This window comes from Lagopus muta, chromosome 2 (genome assembly GCF_023343835.1).
Source record: "Lagopus muta isolate bLagMut1 chromosome 2, bLagMut1 primary, whole genome shotgun sequence".
Classification (NCBI taxonomy): domain Eukaryota; kingdom Metazoa; phylum Chordata; class Aves; order Galliformes; family Phasianidae; genus Lagopus; species Lagopus muta.
Genome location: NC_064434.1, coordinates 101,561,484 through 101,581,742, shown reverse-complemented (window position 1 = coordinate 101,581,742; position 20,259 = coordinate 101,561,484). Strand labels below are relative to the sequence as shown.

General features: G+C 44.4%; 1 protein-coding gene across 12 annotated transcripts in view; it reads right to left on the bottom strand.

The window, feature by feature from the left end:
• Positions 1-20,259, bottom strand: part of EHBP1 (EH domain binding protein 1) — a 196,866-nt gene that overhangs the window by 31,917 nt on the left and 144,690 nt on the right. For 3 of the 12 annotated variants that reach the window (XM_048938416.1, XM_048938420.1, XM_048938417.1), the window contains 5 exons: positions 13,466-13,613; positions 6,030-6,146; positions 3,230-3,357; positions 622-763; positions 365-471 (listed from right to left, as the gene is read on the bottom strand). In XM_048938416.1, coding sequence (XP_048794373.1) covers positions 365-471; positions 622-763; positions 3,230-3,357; positions 6,030-6,146; positions 13,466-13,613 — 642 coding nt within the window. The remainder of the gene's footprint in view (positions 1-364; positions 472-621; positions 764-3,229; positions 3,358-6,029; positions 6,147-13,465; positions 13,614-20,259) is intronic. The other 9 variants (XM_048938419.1, XM_048938427.1, XM_048938423.1 and 6 more) reach the window with 7 other exon arrangements.

Sequence of the window (20,259 nt, the reverse complement as noted above, 5' to 3'; positions counted from 1 at the left end):
TGAGAAATTCTAGCAGGTCTCATGTGACTCTTCCCTCTAACTGCAGCTCTGCGGTATCTGCTATTGTAATAATTAAAATCCTCCCGGTAGATCAATACTGGAATCTCTTTATGGGAAGTGCCCTGATGGAAATGTCTCAAGAAAGCTGGGGCTGTGGAACTCTGAAAAATTCATTTTTTTTATCTGACAATTATCACCACACTGCAGACTAATTCAACAGTGCACCCCTCTCACTCTGCTTTGAATGCACTGGAGATTGACATCTAAAAAAACCTAACATCTCATTTTAACAAATAAAGGCACTATTTCCACATACAGTTTAGAATTATCAGCAATCATGAAACCAGACAAAAAATTAATATACATTAAGCACTTCATCTTCTGATGGCTTCCTCTGAGTCTCAGTTATTGCAGCCTTCTCCTCATTTCCTCTCTTTGTATCTTCCTGTATTGATCTCTGCCTTTTCATCTCTTGAAAAAAGGGGAAAGACATGTAAAATTATTATAAAGCTTGATATTTATGTATTGAAATGGGGACTTACATTATCGGGTTTTAATATATTTATTGTTAAATATTATTAAATCATAAGATGGGAAAACACGCTTTATATTTTCTCCTACCTGGTCTGCTCTCCACATACTGACTGAAAGACTGGAGCTGAGTTTTTCTGACGGTGGAGTCCTTGCTGAACACAACAGGATTTCTAAAACGTTCTGCTGCTTTTTGTAATCGCTCAGCACGATGCTCCTCTGTTCCATTCTGCTAGAAAAACAAGGCACACAACAGTTTCTTTTGTTTACAATGCGGAGACACTAAACTCGAAAGGTACGCTTGGCTGGGGGAACACAACGCAGGTTGTGCAGAGAGGATTTCCCAACTCAGACCACAGTTTGCACAGGACGAAAGTATCAGCTGCAGGGAGAAGGAAAAAAAGGAAAAGAAAAAGGAAAGGACAGGAGTGACTAAGTTTCCGTGTTTTTGCGGAGCGTGCGGTGGCAGCGGTTGGTTTTGGCTCTTTGGGCCCCCTCCTCCCGCACCGGCCGTGCCGCAGCCCAGAGCCGTGCCGTGCCATGCCGCCAGCCGGGAAGGAATTGTCTGCTTCCTACAGTCCCCCAGCCTTGTACGACAAGAAGAACTAGTTTCTAATTTTATGCCCATTGAGATAAACCACTAATGCTGGATGAAGGCTAAAAGGTAGGATTATAATACTACCCCACTGAACTGCATTTCATCAGCTATAACTTTCCAAAGCCAGATTTGTAAGTAAGCCCTTTACAGCTAAGGAAACTACAATTATCTTTTTCCAGGGCTTCCTATGTTAATACTGGTAACAAATTCAAATGGTTCTGTCGACGTGAAATATCCCAGAAGACTGAACCACCGCAGTGTGTGGAAGCTGCAGATACCGAGGTGCTGTGTACCAAACAAATATTTCATTTTATACCTAATCTTTTATTATTTTTATTAAGTGTTTTGAAAGTAAATAGGGAAAGGCTAAGATGCATGACTAATAGCTAAGCCTGCTGAATGCTGAAACTGGTTATCAAAAGCTACCAAGACTTTGCCCTTCCTCTGCATTGAGACAATCGGTAATGAGGGAGTTCTCCAATGGCCTATTCTCTAGCCTCAAGGAGGCCGGGGATACACAATCCTCCAGGGAAGGTAACAGTTTATCCTTTTCCACAAACACAGAATGCCTCATTTATAAACGTGTAAACTGCATTTTATTAAAAAACAAATCCGACTCAATGCCGAGAGCTCCCCGAGAACAGATGGACACCATATATTCCTTATAAAGCCGCTTTCAAACTCTTCCTTCAAGATAAACTGTTAAGTCGCACCTTTTGTGGGAGCACCTTAAAAACCCGGCTCGGCGGCAGGAGCCGTTTAGAAAAGAGAAACCCCTTTTTCATCAACGAGGTGGTGCTGCATTCCCCTAATGGAGGCGGCCCCAGCCTCAATTTGGGGAATTAAGCTTAAAAGTGTTGCTCCTACTGGACGGAGGGCTCGTCGGCTGCACCAGGCGGGTGGTTATGATGCTGGCTAAACAGAATGTGGTTTCCTGTTAGCAGCACGATAACGAGCCGACGGCCTAAACTCGAGTCTTTACCAAAATAAACAAACACGACTAATTTTTTAGGCCTGGCAACATGCTAAAATATCGGTGTGATTAGCCAGTAAATCCCATTTTAAGAAACCTTTTTATGACTAGGGACTTCTGCCACTTTACAAATGTATTCCTCTAAGCCCACTAATTCAGTTAGCCTTTTCAATCCATTGTATTATTCTTGGGCCAGCTTCATTTTGCATTAAATCCACTGCAGAAAGCTAAATTGAACGCAAAAATCAGACTTGATCCAGGCTTCCTTTTGTTCAAAGATAGAGACCGAAAGTCCTCTGCTGCTGCCACACACTTTCATCACCAATTTATAGGAACCGACAGTGTAAGGGAAAAGCAATGAAAGTCATTGTTTTGGGACTTCAAAGCATCTCTGTATCTGGGGAAGGAAATCCTTTCAGTCAGCAGCGCTTTCCCCACAGACTGCAGGTGGGTGAAAAGTTATACCCAACTGGAAGTGCCCCAGAGCCATAGGGATATTCATGACATACAGGGACTGCTTTTTTAAAACAAAAAATAATAGTAAGAACATAATTAAGAAAATGAAACGGAAAATTGAGTGGTGCGTGCTTTTTGCTGAAGGGCTGAACGTTTAGAATGGGCAAAACAACCACACGCACCACATACTGGTTTCTTTTTTTCTCAGGAGCGCTCGTTGTCAAGTACCCAAGTATGTATGGCTTTAAAAAGGAACGCAGCTTAGTTTTAGTGCAGCAGAAAAGAGAGGGCCAGGCTGTGAAGGGAAGCAAAGCGCTGCGCCCAGAGCTGCTCCCGAAGCTCGCTGCTGAGCGCTGCATGCAGGGTGCAGCCCACGCTGCACTCCTTATCCAAGTGGCAGCCCCAGCACTGCCAACTTGGAGGTGATGCCTCTGCCTGCTGCTGTCATGCCGATTACAAGCATCGAGACGCAAAAAGAGACAAAAATGTGCTGCTTAACCAACAGAAAAAAAAGCACCCCGGTGCACTGCAACCTACACAAGCGCCATGCCACAAAGACTCTGCATTTCTTGCCATTAAGGATTTGGTAAGAAATCATTTTCCCCATCACGAGGTACAAACAGAACTCAAAACACAAAGGTACTGAGACAAAAGAGTGAATCAAAACTTACCTTAACATCTTGCTCGGAGCTATCAGTTACAGCTTTCTGAGCAGCGCTGGAGAGTGAATTTGCCACCTGTGGCTGAGTTTCTAGGGTCTTCTTCAGCTTCAAATCCACCAACTTACTGTTTTGTTCTGCTAAATATGCAAATACCACATACAACAGAGTGAGATGCATTTAAATGCAGAGTCGGCACAACAATGTACCAATTTAAAAGGTAGATTTCATTCACTTAACTACAATTTCCAACTAAATAGTAGAAACTAGAAGGATTATTATTATTATTATTTTGCAATTCAGATTGGTGTAGATTTGTGTAATGCATAATTACATTTAGATATTTCCTTTAAAAAAAAAACAAACACAAAACCATACATAAAAAATACAGCACTCATCTAAGCAAGTACACACAGCCTGAAGAGAGCAGGTGAGAAACACAGAAACCAGATAATGTTTAGGCCCAGTTACTCCCATTCCTACTTATAATTTGGAATTAAAACACACTTAAAGAGACATTTATTTTCAGATGACATATAACAATTTATCACACACTGTAAGTACTGATAACCCCTCAAGTTTATGAACTACTCATTCATCCTAAGGCTCCTTGGCACAGCTTCTAAACGTTACAATTGCAGAATCAAAAGAGCCAGCTTTCTAGTAATATTTTACAGTGATTTATAGAACACGTCGACGCCAGTGAGACACGTCAGAACTACACTGAAAGGACAGATTGAGAATCTGCTGGACCCCACAGAACTTTCCCATCAGTTTTAGGAACACAAATCAGAGCCCAAATAAGCGACGGCTGAGAATTTTACTTCCTAACAATGCTCAACCTCTATATGCAGGTTGACTGTGCAAACGTACAGCACACTTACACACACAGTGCTTTCCTACAGAGTTTTCCCTGCTTGCTAGTGAGGGAAGTGGGGCTATAAGTGTTTTGCCTTGCAAGGTTTGATTCATGTTAGCCCAAGTATTTTTGGCATGCTAGAACCCAAATGATGCCTGTCTGCAGCAGCAGCGGGCTGGGCTGGGTGATGACGAAGGATAGTTTCCCTTTCCTCTGGCACACCCAGCCAGGGTGCCCTTAATTGAGGCTCACATGTAAGTACATGCACATTCTCATGGTTTTATACATAAACATCATGTAATAACTATGATAGAAGAGGTTCACATTTTATCAGATACATTCAGAGTGGCGTATGGTAGCAGCACTGACAAACACAGACAGATGCAATATTTAAAACCAACAACCTGCAGTAAAAACAAACAAACAAAACAACACACACACACAAAAACCCAAAGTTTTCTTGAGAAAGACAGGAGGGACTAAGATCCAGCAGGGGACAAATTAATTAACAGTCAACAATGACCCCAAATGTGAAACGTCCCTCACAGTTCTGAATCTAGCTGCTCCCAAGGGATTTGGCCTTCGTTAGAACTTGGTATGAATTGGCAGAATTCCACCAAAATCTGTGTGCACTGATTTCTATCACAGCACCAGGCTGCTTTCTGAATTGCTGATCGCCTTCTTCCTTAGTCGTTTGAACATCGCTGCTTGTCCATCTGGCTAATGTGCAGACTGACCTGCAAAACCATGTCTCAGCTTTCTCTTCATAATGTCTTCCCATGGTGGAAATGAAAGTTTGTGTAGTGTTTTGTATTCCTGAGAAGGTATCTCTAGGGAAATAAAGGCCCACAGAAATAAGCGTGGGCAAGTCCTTGGGGCTATGTGACAGGAATATTCATTCACCGATTTTCTATGTCTCCTAAAACGAATTTATTGGAAAATTATTTTATAGGATGCTACTCTAAATCAGCTGAAGTCAAATGTTGGAAACACTAAATATATTTTCCTATGTCCTAGGATATCCTCATACAAAAAAATAAAAGACAGGACTTACACCTTCCGCACACAGAGATCAGCTTGCTAATGCAACTGAAAGGAACGACTACCATTGCTGATGCAATGATAAAAAAAAAAAAAGAGACAGACAAAAAGAAAACAAAGAGCAAACACTAAATGAAGTGCTTTGATTGAATATGTCATGGGTTACACACTTGGGTCCAGCTGACATGGGCTGAACCAAGTCAGCGGCTGCTGGAAGAAGCTCACCCTTCCACTCCCTGGCTCCTGATGCTGTCCAGTGCTTGTCACTCCTCTGGGCTGCTGAAGCTCACAGGACCTTGTGGTGGGCTGAGAGTCAGACCACACTGCGAAGAGGCCCCCAGCATTCCCTGGGACCACTAGTAGCCAGCAGATGTACAGAGCACAAAATACCAGTGCTTCCTTGTACAACTCTGACATGTTTATCATCAGTGGAGGAGGAACCTCAGCTCCATTTTGGCTGGTTTACAAGTTTAGGAGGTAGAAATACCACTAAAATGATTTGTTCTTATTGGACCAGCATGCAATATGATGGACAATACAAGTACCTCTACTAGAGTATGAATGATTTCAAAATGTGTTTCTGAAAACAGTATTGCTTCAACTTAAAAATTAAATAGGAGTTCTGTTCCAAACACATTGCTCCCATTTAACAGATCTAGACTGAAACCCTTTCCCCATCAAAAAGGAGAAGATGTTTAAGTTGCCATTACTGGAAATAATAATCTTGTCCCTGATCTTACATTTCAACCAAACGTGAATGCAAAATATCCAAGGAGAACAAACATTAGGGTTTGAAAGACGTGAAAAGGCACAAAGAAATAAAGTTATGACAGAGAGAAGCAGCACATCACTACTTATGATGACAGAGTGTTAGTCATGCAAAATACACAAAATAGCCATTATTTAAATTACCCGTTGAATCAAGGTCATTTTCTAGGTTAGTAAGCTCATCTCCACCTCCAGTAACAGAGCATTCAGGAACCTCCTCGTTAGTATCTATCTCAATATTATCATCATCCTCATCCTCATCTGTAGGAACACACAGCATTAAGGTTAGTACTGTCTTATGTTCATGCGCCACAAAACTGAAATAAAAATGAACACTTCAGAGAACAAAGCTGCGTTATGATAAAAATGCAAATCGTTAAGTAAGTGAGGAAGAAGATTTCACCCAGTCCACTCATGGGTTTATCTTTATACTGATGCCATCCGATACACACGCAGGGAGCTCTGCTGGAAGCTCCTGTCACAATAAAGGCAGAGCCTGGCCTCAGCAGTGGCTGCTCATTGCGCTGAGTGTCAGCCTAACTCTAAAAAGCACATGTGCTCTTCCTTATAACTTGAGTCATAATGATTTTCCCCAGGCTCCCAGCTCTCTGTAACACAAAGTGGGATACAGGTGCTGATGCTGGCGTTCAGCAGCTTTGAACGAGTCTGGCCAGCAACAGAAACTGGGAGCTCCAGTCTCTCCAGAAAGGCAGCAGCCACCAGCACTGGGCTCCCAGCTCAGAGAACTTTGCTGCTCCTTGTCTGACACCACACAACACAAAGAGGTGACCCCTGCACCCTGCTTACGCCTTTGTGTCTGCCATCACCTCCGATGGGAGCAGGAACATCTCCCCTGAGATGCGATGCTCAGCAAGCAGGGGTGCAGCAGGAGCACCTCCCACACTGCTGCCTCGCTGTGGCGCCCTGAATCAGGAGTGTTTGTGAGCGACGTACACTTCAAATAAAATAATAATAATAATTACACTTGATATTTTTATGGCATCCCTCCGCTGGGTTTCTCAGAGCGGCCCATGAACATTACTTGTAAATTAGCCCCATAATGTTTTACGAAGTAGCTAATTATTATAATTACAATGATGATGATGATGTAGGCAAATTATGGCGCAGAAAGAGTAAGTGACCTGAGGAAGATCAAATAGCAAATTGTGAAGCAGATCCCAGGAATAATCCTGACTCACAAGTTCAATACAAATATACAATGAAATTAAACAAGGTCCATAAAAGCTAGAGTAGTATTTTCAAAGCATGTAGCTGCATTGTATTTGCTCACTTTTAAGTCCCGTATCGTGTGCTATCTACACTTGTTCAGACTTATATGAACATTTTTTTCCTATGTATGTATGCACGCATATAAAAGTGATGAAAAAGAGAAGGCTGAAACATGCCAGGAGAAAGAATACAAATAGAGCAACTGCAGGAGCGTTAAAACATTGCACAACAGGGAAAAATGCTGACTGTAATTACAGACCACTGATACACTCTGACATTACCTAAACAAAAAGGATCCCAAACGTTGTACCAAGGTGCCAGAATCCTGAATAACAGAGGCCTGGGGTTGGTGCCAATGGCTCGTTGCCTGTCTCTGAAGTACACCAAACTCATCCTCAGACCTGCAGATTCCAGACCCACGCTGCTAACACGGAGGCTGTACGGCCATTTCCTTTCTTCGCCTCTATATCTCTACCATCCCTACAATTCCCACTGTAGGAGCTTTTTGGCTTTTTTGTGTGTGCGTCTGCTACTCTTTTCTAACCTTCAGTTCCTCTGTAATCATCAGACTTCCATGCAGCTTTGCCGATTCAGAGAAAGACTTTCTACGACAAAGGCACAAAGAAGTTTCTATTTTAGCACGGGCTGCTTGCCTGCTGCAGAAGCGGTCTGCGTCAGCAGGACATCAGTAGGATGCTGCAGGACTCCTCCGTTTCACTCGACCACCATGACTTCCCCAGGCTCCTCTCCACTAACTCTTGCTGGTCTTTGGAATGTCAGCTCTCTCCCCAAATGGTTCAGCTTGAGCCAGATGGATGGCAATCTGGTCTCCTCAGCCAAACCAGGAACCGGGATCAGGCAGTTCTTCAGCTGGGCAAAAACACCCAGAACTCTCTGCAGTATTTCTCCTGCTCCCATTTATGGTAACACAGTGGGCTCTGTGATCTGAGGGAGGCAGCTGTATGAAGCAGAGGGGCACATTGACATCAGGATGGGGTAAAGAGCAAGCGGAAGATAAAGGGAAGAACAGTAATGCAGGGACAGCAGTGGTTCTAAAGAGGATCTAACACTGCCTCAAAGTGCATCAGCATCTTTTTCTCATGTGGGAACACAACCCGAAGTCCCTCATGATGGTGCTGAAAAATCCAAAGGTGGTCTGGTCAAGGTGCTCCTTGCTGGGCTAAGAGCAGCCAAAGGGCACAGACCATTGGAAGAGGTGGCAGAGAAAAGGAGAGGGACATTGCAGCGGCACCTCAACCCTGGATGCCTTCCAAAGCACCCCAAGGAGCCAGCGAGCAAGGTCAGCTCACAACAAGCAGGCAACCCAACAGGGTGCTGGACGTGTCAGAACAGCCTCAGCTGATGACTGTTGGTAACTGAGTGCCAATATTAGATTATATAATCTTTTTTTTTTTTTTTTTTTAATTTAAATTTGATACAGCAAGATGAAATCAGAGGCATTGCCTTTGACACCACAATTTTAGGTAACAAAACAGAAGGTAACATCAAGAACACCAGTTCCTAATGGCAGATAATGACCTGACCTAGTATTTAATTTAAGGTTGGCAGGTTGACTGAGTATCATTGTCAGAACACTGACACTGTATAAGGAACTGCCAATTAAAAACATTCTTTTCAAGGAATTTCAGAAGTTTTCAAATACCTTTCAAAATTGACAATGTTTCTTTGTTTTAAACTACTCTGTTTTTTGGGGTTTTTTCCCCCTCAAGGTCCCATGTTCTTCGAGCGTATTAAGGAAGTAAATGTGTTTGGGAAGCATGCTACAATAAGATTCTGCAATTATAAATGTTAAAAGAAACAACATGACAAAAATGACAGACACCTTCTAAGGAAAGAGCAAATTACTAGCGTGAAAAACTTAAAGCAGTTGGTCTAGAAGCAGGGCACAGAATTAGAAGACTGTGCAAGAATTGCTTCCTTGAAAAATAAGTCAGTAGAGATCCTAGAAAGACAACAAACCTTTACCAAGTTGAGAAATATTGAAAAGAAAAGAATTAAAGATGAGCAATTTAGCCAACAACTAAACAGCACTGAGCATTACCTACAGACCATGGACTGCAATGACTGACAGAGTAAAATAAGAATAGTTCGGAACCATAAGGAAAAGCCAGAATAGTAGAAGAGAAGCCATCAACGTGTAGAGGAATTGCAACAGACAAAATGAAGAAGGAACAATTTCCTTTGTGAGACAAAAGCATTGCTGGGAGTTGGACTGCATCTGTGGGAAAAGGATCTGTACGTTTCCTTTGCTGCTGTGAGAGCAGTACTTGCTGTTAGGGAAGAAGACATCTCCAGCCTCCAGCACTTTCTCTGGGAAATCTTTCAAGCTTTCCCAGAGATTTAGAATTCAGATATTTAATTTCTTTACTTGCAAATACAAAGTTCACTTAAATCTATGGGATGTGACAGGAGCATCCGAACAGTAACAAAGGAAGAAAGGTGGGGGAATGGAAGAAAGGTAGAGTTGAAACACTGCTTAAGGTGTACAAGAAATCAGGTGCTGTAAGAAGAAAGAACAGCAGGGACTGCCAACAGATAGAAATGCTGCCTGTTAAAGACATTAAACTGAGGAGTTAACTCTGATTTACAAGTTGGAGATCAAGTTTGGTGCAAGACTGGGCTGCCACGTACACTCCCTTCAAATCACTGCCTCAAAAATAGCATCTCTGATGCACCTTGAAAACTTGCAGTATCAAAGTGCAATGCAACACCAGCTGGCTCACGTGGTGAGTTTTGGAACTGCAGTCCACTCTTCCAGTTCTTAATTCTATCTTTTAATAAAACTTTCTTTTTTTTTTGTCTCACTACACACTTGGATGCTTCTTTTTCTCTCTTCTTCTGTTTCTGCCCTTCTAATGTCCCTCTGCCTTTCCATTCTTTTGTCCACCTTCTTATCCCCTCCCCGTTTGCCTATTTTGGGTGCTTTTTCAGTCAGCCCTCCTGCTGCCTCTCCTTCCCTGCCCACTGGCCACCCTTCCTCACCCACACACCATTGCAAAGGAAGGCTGGGACACGCTGCGAGGAAAGAAAACACTGCCCCAATCCCAAAGGGGAGATGGGCGTCCTGCTGCTCACAGACAGTACCTAGATAAGATGCCAATTCCTTTGCCCCACTGCTGCTGGGAGGAGGGAGGATACTTGGATCCCTATCTCAGCATTGTCCCTGGCCCCACCTCAAGGCATCTGCTTATCAGCCGGAAGCTAGCAGGACATGTAATAAATCTGAAGATGCCACCCCACACCCTCTGGCTGTTGGCAGAAAGAAGTATTTTGTCTCATGTGCCAAAAAACCTACTGAAAATAACTGGGTTCCGCAGCAAAGGATGATGCTTATCCAGGAAAGTTTGTGCTTGCCATAGGCATCTCATTTTCACAGACCACGAATAAAAAAAAGCCTTTTAACTGAGAATGTAGTACCAGTCCCAAAACAGAAAGCTCTCAATAAGTACACAGAAACACTGTTCAGATTTGCACCAACAGCCAGCAAGAAGTTAGTCTTTAAAACCTCCAAAATCCCAAAGCTCAAATACCTTTTTTTTTCTTTTTTTCTGGAAGAACTGAATTAAGAGAAAGGAAAACGATGTGCTACATTTCCTTCCTGTAAATTAAATGTAGCAATCAATGCAAAAAAAGAGATTAATGAAACATAATGGACGAGACAGCTTGGAAGACATATTACTATAAGCTTATCATGGGTACTGTACAGGGAATACAGGACCACAGAGAAAAAGAACTGCTACGTGTGGATGCAATTAGGAGTAGTATTCAGAATCCAGTCACAAAAAGGAGACTATGTCTATTAAATCCTTATTTTTGGTGGAAATCAAGTAAAAAAAAAACTGAAATCAGAAGCAATTTTAATTTATCTGGTTTATAAAGTGTTGATGTTGTTTCCTAGAACTGCTCAATTTCAGAAGAATTAATTTCTGGCATAAGGGATGCAGTGTGGCACCTGGAATTACCAACAGAGTGGCAGAAGCATGCAGAAGATGCACTGTCTCATCCTCTAATAACACTGGAACTCTCCAAGAGCTTATGCAATCCACATATAAATATACCAAATCTGTGCCCTGTTCCTGCAGCTGGCTGGGAATACATAAACTCTGGTCAGCATACAGCAGCACCAGCTGTACAGCCTGCTGTACTGTGCATCATCTAGCAAAGATGGGCAACACACTGCTCAAACAGGTCTGCATAACATCTGGAAATGCCTTGCAGGTGTACCTGGGTGCTGCAGGAAGGAGAGCTTGCATTTGCATGCATGCAGCTGCACAGATGTACCCCAGAGGGATGGAACCTGGCTCCAAAATCACACGTATGCTCTGGGACAATGGCATGAGGCAAAGGGTATCCGTCAGGATTGAGTGCTGCACCGAGTTGTCCTGGTAACAAAATGCCAGGCTACTTAAGAAATATTACAGTGCACGTATTAGAGGAAAGAGAGAAACACATAAAAGAGATCAAATCCCTGTGAAGCCAGTGATGTCAGAAGTTTTTTTTAGGGTTTTTGTTAACCTGGATCAATAACTTGAATCCTAGCCAACACAGACAGAGAAAATACCCTTGCTTCAACGAGAGATGACCACTTCCAGGCCATTTGCATGAGGGCTAAGGGCAAAAGCTTCAGAAGAGCAAAAATCCAGAGGAAAATATGAACAGGGAAAGCTACCTCCCAGAAAGATGCATACCAGGATATTACCTGGCAACACTTCAAGTGAGCTACCGCAACAAAGCAGGGCAAGCACCACCCAGCTGAGCACTTGGGATGCATGCAGAAAGTGCCCCCTACCTGGAGGGGAAGAATGGAGGAGCAGATGTGTAACTGCACAAAAGTAACTGAACGAGAGAGGCTGTGCATGCCCCGTCCCTGGAGGTGTTCAAGGCCAGGTTGGATGGGGCCCTGGACAACCTGGTCTAGTATTACAAATGGAGGTTGGTGGCCCTGCCTGTGGCATGGGAGTTGGAGCTTGATGATCCTTGTGGTCCCTCCCACCACAAGCCATTCTACGATTCTGTGATGGGGAGTCAGAAATAGAGAAGAGGGATGAAGATCATGGCCCATATGACACCCAGGTGTTGTCCCATCTCGCTCCTGCAGCCTGTCCAGCTCAGTGGGCAGCTCTGCGCTGTCGCTGATCACTGCTGGGTTTGGCCCACTTGGCTGAATTTTCCCAATAAATTGGTTGGAACTGGAAAAATCCTGCAATGGAAAAAACTACTCATCTCTCTTCTCCTCTTCCCCTTTTCAGTAGGTTGCAGTTTCTTTCATGTGAGCAAACTTTGAGAAGGCATTTTTGTTGGTTCGTAACAAAGTCTTACTTCCTCCCCATCAAGAATTTAATTCAATTTCCCTACTTATCACTAAAAAGGAATTGTGTTGATTTATGGGGCACAGGGAAGAAAACCGAAGACAGAGAGACAACACAACTGCTTTTTTCTCTGGTATTAAATGGAACAGAAGCAAAGGATTTAGGGTGCAATATGAATATATTTACATATGTATGCATATAAAGCATTTGAAAAATTTTTGTTGTTGAACCTACATGGGCTATAAAAGCGGACCCAAATTTTGCTGACACCTTGGCTTACAATTGCATGTGAGTAGGAGAAACACAACCTCTCCTTAGAACATGTAGGAAACACTGAAAGAACAAGAAGCTTGTACTGAAACGTGTGTTCAGTACCCATTTGAGTTTGAGTGACACTGCATTACTCCAGCTCGTAGCACTGGCAGGTATCTGAATTTTAATGACATTTCAAAGTCAGTTTAATAACATTATAGCAATATTACAACTCAAAACCTGTAAAGGAGAGTGGTATGTCAAAAGACTGCCATTTAAAATTAAAAGGTTGTTGTCCCCCACCTCCCACAGACCTCCTTTAAAATTTTCTTCCAAAGCAGTCTTTGGAACACATCTGATACAAAATAAAGTCTCTTAAAGTACTTCTGATGTCATTTCTCCCAAATGATATGCCTGCGTTCCTACAAAAGCTACATACTGAAGAGATGTTAAGCAATAATCACGGAATGCTACTAAAACTATAGGCAATAACGCATCTGTACAAATGGGCCATTATATTGATGAGCTACGTGTTCACAGAACACTTTCTCTTCCATTCACATACCTGCTTTTCTTTTAATTGTTGGGAATTAAATGCCACCACCCCGACTCAGGTCGCATATCTGCGGCCACTCTGTTGATACGTGCACCTGATGAACAACAATTACCTACACAAGGTTTCAAAGCCTGAATAAAAGTGACACCCAAAAAGGTCCTCTCTGGCTTCTAGGTTGCCATGGGGATAAGATACAAAGTTCCTTAGCTCACCTCCAGATGCCTTTGACCTTTCTTTCAACTTTTCTGCAGCCATTTCGGTGTAGCTAGGAAGTTCTGACATCTTCACTCCAGATCGAGCTTCTGCTATTAGCTGACGAGCTCGCTCTCTCAGCTGCCGACGCCGCTCTTCATCTTGCTGCTAAGATATATTGAACAGTTGCCAAGTCAGTAATTGACAGAAATGCAATTTCATTCTCAATCTGATCATCATGATAGTAACTGGTTTACAGCACGGTGCTTGGCCCACATTATAAATAGGATGCTCGGTATCAGTTGGGTGTCACACCACAATTTTTAAAGACTGCTACGAATCAGATTTTTTGAAAGCGCTCCTCAAATTATTATTGCAATAGAAACCCAATTATTGACAAGTTAAAGAATTTACAAACTATGCTCTAGAAAAAGACTGACAAAAATTCTCAGCAACTTTTGTCTCAATGCAGTGACTACAGAAAGTCTTGCCGTGGCTACAGAAATGGCCTTACTGAATTGAATTGCTTGTTTGAGTAGCATTCCCTCATTGCATGGGCAGGAGAAGCCAGATGTTGCTCCTGGTTAGCCCCTCCACCAAGCTCACCTTCTAGATCTGCAGTGTGGAGAAGAATGTGACCCTCGGACTTCAACAGATACATGCTTTTAATAAAATAAAGGAATGGAAATGAATGAAAGAAAATGAACAAAAGAGCAATAGATGCCAGAGTGCAAACCATTTTGCCTCATGTTAAAACACACCATCGTTGGGGCATTTGGCCAGTAACAAAGAAAAGATCCCATGGGAATCATTTCAGGTAGCGCAGCTCTCCCAAAGCACAGAACTACCGTAGAAGCACTGCAACATTTCAGTTATACAAATGAGCCAAGTTTCGAAAGCACACTATGGTGGAAAAAATACCAGCAGGAGGATGTGTTTAAGGAAAGTAAACCTATCTCCATCTTCAAAACACTCATTTTTCAAGGTTTGGTTGGGAAAAGCCCAATAGGACTGTTCCCACTCTCTTGGCCGGCCCTTGGCTCCCAGTACAATGTGCCCATAAGTGTGTGGCCAACAGGTGGGGACAGGTCTTGCAGTGCCAGCTCAATGGGTGGCTCAAGTGCCAGTTTTGGATGCCCGGCCCGGCAGGCTGCCCACCGGCACCCCACACCTGCTAAGGGTTCTGCTAAGTGCTATTTAGTTGAAGCAATGTTAATAAAACAAGCGCAAAATACTAATTAGGTACATTTTACCCATTTCCATGTAAATTGTTTGTTTGTAGCTATTTACTCATCATTGTTCTCGGCACAATGGAAGAAATGCAAATGAATGAATCAGAATGCAGCCCTAATGGGACTTTCTGTTTATAACCATTAGCCCAGAGGTGTGCTGTAATTCAATCCTCAAGCAGCAAGATTTAGCCTCATTAACAGCTTGCATGGGCAGGTTACAACTCATAAAACCCTACGGTAAACAAAGCGTATGGACACAGCACAATATCTCGCGCCTGAGTGACAGAACTCCGATTCCCCATCAGATGGCCGTGATTTACTCTCCTGCCCGTGTCCTTCCCCCGGCAGACACCGCTGCGCGGCCCTGCAGCGCCATGCGCGCCGCTTTGTTTGCTTTCCCAGCCCGCAAGGCGCAGAGCAACGGTCCCACCAGCGACTGGTTCGGGAGGGGATACAGCTGGAAAGCTCCTGTGCCTCTAACAGATCCATTTGATGCCGTTTCCAGCCGGCCCGGCACCTGACACAGCACCCGCTCCGAGTCCAACCCATGCTATTCGCTACTATTAATTACATTTAATTTCACGTGGAATAAAACTGCTCAATCCTCTCCGACGTGCCGTTCCTGATATGAATGAACCCGTGGGTCCCCGGCCGGTTTGATGGCCCCATCCCCGCGTCCGGGCGCTTTGAGGCAGGGCCTCTCCTTGCACCGAGCTGCCTCCCGAATTACGGCGTGGTCATTAGCATCCCGGGGATCGCGAACAAACACAGATTACTGCGCCTTGTGTTGGTGCTGATTAAGCCAATCATCACCAGCGGATAAGAGAAACCCAGCACATTTATGGCTTCAATTCAACCCGTGTATCTGAACCGCCGGTTACTGAGCCTGGCTTTTGGAAGAAACAACGGCATTTAGAGCAGAAAAAGTGCGTAAACCACAGCAGCTCAGGTGGAGTCGCAGAACAATTACTAAAAAGCAAATCGCTAATTGCCCACTCTCGGTTTTGCGCAGGAAATTGCGGGGAGATGTTCGAGCAGGGAATTCTCCCGTCTGAAAGAAACAAGGGGACGGAGGAGTTAAAAGCCCTCGGAGAGAAGCTCCGCACCAGCAAAGGAAGCTGAGCTGCAAACACGCACACAGCAGTTGTTCCCATCCCACCCCTCCCCATCCCAGCCATGCCGAAGGGACACAGAAGTTCACCCGGTCCCTCCCCGCCAATTACTTTGCAGTGGTCTAAAAACCGGCCAGGCGGATGCACAGCAAGGCAAACTTCACCATTTAAGGACAAACTCCTCAAGAATAAGTAATGTAATTCCTTGTTTCCCTCCTAGAAAAATGTGTTGGTATGCAATTTTTATATTTCACAGTTCACCGCCATCTCGGCAAGCTTTCTTCCACTGCTTCAATGCTGCTACTTTTAATTTTATCCTCCTTAGTCCTAGTAATTAAAGTGATCAGCAGTGGCATCCCAGCGGCTTTGACACAGCCACAACCCCCTAGCAGCCTTCTGCTTTTAAAGGGGCTGGGAAGAGAAAGGGCTGGAGCTTCATTTCCCCGGCACAAGAAAACCGAGCTCCTCCAATCCCCAACTTTATCCAATTGTTCTTTCGGCAGCCTTTGGATCTTAAGAATCGCCCTGGCCCGGCCGCCGTTAGGGGGTCCCTTTTGTACTCGCCGCGGACGCCGGCGCTGACACTGCTTGGGTCAGAAGCGACGCCCCGGGTTGGGAAGGTGAATTCCGACCCGAAACGCTGCTGGATGGGGTTGCAAGGGGGGGGGGGGGGGGAAACCCACCCTGAAAGCATCGTCCCTGAAAGCGCCTGGAATCCCGCAATCTCAAAACCAACCCAACAAACCATCACCAACCACAACCTCTGCCAGGGCTTCCACTTGGCCTCGGTGAGAACGTTGGGAGGATCTGACCTGAGCTTGCACCAGCACTCTGATGGTGAATTATCCTCTCCCCATACAAAAAAATAAAAATCCCGTGCGCTGTGTTTACTTGGCATTTAAAGGGGAAAATCTTCAGCTGCCCACAGACAGGGGGTTAGGCTCAGCAATACGCCCTGTATCAAAATCACAGCAGCACCATGGCGCACAGGACAGGGGTCCAAAATCACAGAACTCTGCCCTCACACTGAAGAGAAAGAACTGCCCGGCACCTTTCATCAGCAGGCAGGAAGGACGGCTCTGCTATTAGCCATTCAGAGGGAAAAAGGCTTCTGTGCTTGTCCAGAGGCAAGGATTACCAAAATGCACCTATTCAGTTCATACGGAAGATGGAATAAAAATAACAAAAAATAAAATAAAATTACACAAGCTTTAGAGGTTTGGACAGGCTGGGTTCTACCACGACCTTGATCGGCTCTTGTTTGAGTAAATAGGATTTGGGATGAAACATTAAAACTGTTTAGCTGCTCTTTTCAAACCACTGCAAACTTTTCTCATGTTGGTCTATAATATAACCAGACATGCTTGTAAATGGCCACACCTGCTCATTTCTCTGGGGATGGCCTGATCTCTGCCTCTCCTAACAAAGAAAGGACCGGGGGAAAAAAATCAGCCTTTCTTGTTGCAAAACAGAGTGGAAAGTCAAAATCTTTCTCAAGTTTGTCCCATCTGGTCAGATTAAATCTTTGAGCACCCTGGGGACCACATTTCTGTTTGGTCTCTGCTGCCGTTTCAGAACAGCTCCAAATGCGCAGGTAGCGAGCAAAATGTGCACAGCACAAACCAAACCACGCTGGGTCTGCACCTCGGTGTTCGTGGGGTTGCAGGGAGAGCTGCAGGAAAGCCACCACCATCCTGGGCATTTCCTACACAACTACCAACGGCCAGCTGCCACGAAAACATTTGCCTCAAACACTTAATACTGCAGGAAGTATGAAACCATCGTCACTGAGAAGGAGCTCACAGCCCGCGCTGCTGGGCGATAATGAGAATAGATGCAATGAAAACAGGAGTAGCCCGAAGTCCCACACCGAAAGAATCACCAACAATGTAGCTTCGGGAAAAAATGCAATTGAAACTCCAAAATCCGGCCAGCAAAACAAGGCTGTGTGTGTGCAGAGTGGGGCTGTGTGGTTGCCATGTGGAAAACAACTCCCTCAGCAGAAGTTGTTTTGAAGAAATGTTAGCCACGTAGATATCGCTTTCTTACTATCGCCTGTTTTGTTCCACAAAACACACGGCTCCTTCGGTACAGTATTTCTGGTGTCAAGAGTGCTGGCTTCAGACAAGCAACCCATTGACAATTTAATTCCTTGTGCCATTGTGAAAAGGGTAAATTCTTAGTTTACCGAAAGAAAAAAAATATATATGTATGTGGAAAAAGAAATAATAAAAGAGTGGCTGACTCAGTAAGTGTCACCTTGTGCCGCATCCAAGGCCTCTTGCTGGCTGTCTGGCTGCTCTTTTGTAGGCAACAAGGAGCTGAACGCTCTCTGGCTCCTTAGATCTGGCCCAACAAATGCACTGCCAGTCATGCACATGGATCCAGCTTAAAACCCAGGGTGCGCCTAAAAGAAGCTAGTCAAACTGGCACCTACTCATGCAGAAGGAGATAGATTTGTCATGACAGGCTGATTATTCAATGTAAAGAAACAGTTTAGCTTTTCTAATCTGGTACAAATACATCTTTCTCAGAGAAAAAAGTAAAAGGTCTAACAGTTCAAGTATTTAAAGTAAAGAAACCAACAAAAAATTGTAACGTCAAAGCGAACCATAGGTATTTGTGCTGGCGCATTCTGCAAAACAGCCCCGCAGTTCTATTCAGATAAATAAGATTTAACCCGTTTAACCCCTTCAGAGCCGCGCAGCCCCGCCGCGACCGAGGCGTTTCCATCCCAGCCTGCAGGTTGCTGCTCTGTAATTAAGGCCAACCAGCACCACCGCCCGCTACGCCCATCGCCGCCACTGCCAACGCCGGTGGCGTCACCCAAAAAGCGGGGCCGGGACCGCCCTGCGGCTGTGCACACGGGGCTGGGGTCACCGGGCTGGCGGCGGCGTTTCGGTGCCTTCCAACGCGCCGGTTCCGGGCAGAGGGAAAGAAGCCGCTTACTCATTGCAGGAGTCAACATTTGCAGGGCTCCACTTAAGGGATTTTCTCTTGTGTAAACCTGACTTTACGATTTCCAAAAAATAAAAAAGAAGTCAGGTTATGAAACAAAGCGCTCGGCGAGCGGAGCAACGTGCGGGGCAGGAGCAGCCTGGGGCTGCCCCCGGTGCGGGGAGGGCACGGGGCCGCGGGGCGAGCAGCGAGCGCAGCGCCCACCTCCCCCCATCCTATTCCTGTTGTCCTGATTCCTTCTTTTTTCTTCTTCTTTCTTTCTTTATTTATATATATATTTTTTTGAAAATGTCCTGCAAACTGCTGGCAGCTTGTTTTTAATGGAAAATACCAATCGCCTAGGATCTATACCTAGCCTTTTGCCAATAATGAGAAAACTTCACCTTCTGTCCCCAGCAATTCTTAGGAAATCTTTTGCTGTTATTCCTACAAATCCAATTACAGATTGTTGAGTAGCTAGTGGAGTAAGCTTATTGAGGAGTGTCACATCACTAAGTCGTGCGTATGTGTTTCAGTTTGTAATGTGGTCTGAGCCGCTGTAGAGGTGTCAACTTAAAATGCAAGTAAGTAGCAGAACAGGGCTAATCCCAGGCACTACTCCCCTGCAGCCAAATTGTAGCGCAATGAATGACAGTGGAAATGCAAAGATGCCACTGTGCTTATCACACACAGCCAGATGGTGGACCTGGATCAATGCACACATGCCACGATCAATGCATTTGATAAAGAATTAAGAAGAAAACTGTACATGTTATCAAAGAACTTGTACATGGCATAATTATGATTCTGCATGTGCTTACTGATGATATTGGAGACTCAGAGGCAGGTGATAATGAAACTGATAGGAAGAAATAGCTTAAAGGCTACAGCATATGGCCTCGGCACTAAGAAATCTTGTCAAATAGTTCAGAAAGCTTTTTTAACTGTTATTACAGGCTGCTCATAGTGCAAGCTGGTGGCAACGTTTTAATTTTTTTTTTCTTTTTTTTTTTTAAATCTGAAATGTCAAAAAGTTACGAAAGCTGGACTTCTCAGCGCAGCTCCGAAAATAATTAAGACACTGTTGTGTTTTAAACACGGCCAAAGAAATGACGGGGAAAGTCAGCGCTCCCAACTCTTGGTGGCGGCGGATGGGCATTTTTTAAGGTGTGTAATTGTGCTTTCCCCAAATCCGTGCTGTTAGACCTTCGGGGCCGTGGCAGCGGTACAAGCAATGTATCCGGTAACAACTCGTGCTCAGCGCGCCAATTTGCACGGGTTGAGTTTGGTATTCTCTCTTGTTGCGTGCACAGCGCTGCCCTGTTAGCATGCGTGCTCTGCCAGCCGCGCTGCAGTTACCCTGCATGTCAAAGAAGGTAATTAAAAATTTGTGGAAAATGGTATATAAAGCGCTAAAAAAAGGCGTATACGTTTATAGTGCATAAAGGGTCCCTAAAATACGAATTCTCATGCTCCAGTTGATAGATGAGCTGTCTAATCAACGCCTGGACGTAACTTAAGTGCTCTCATTAG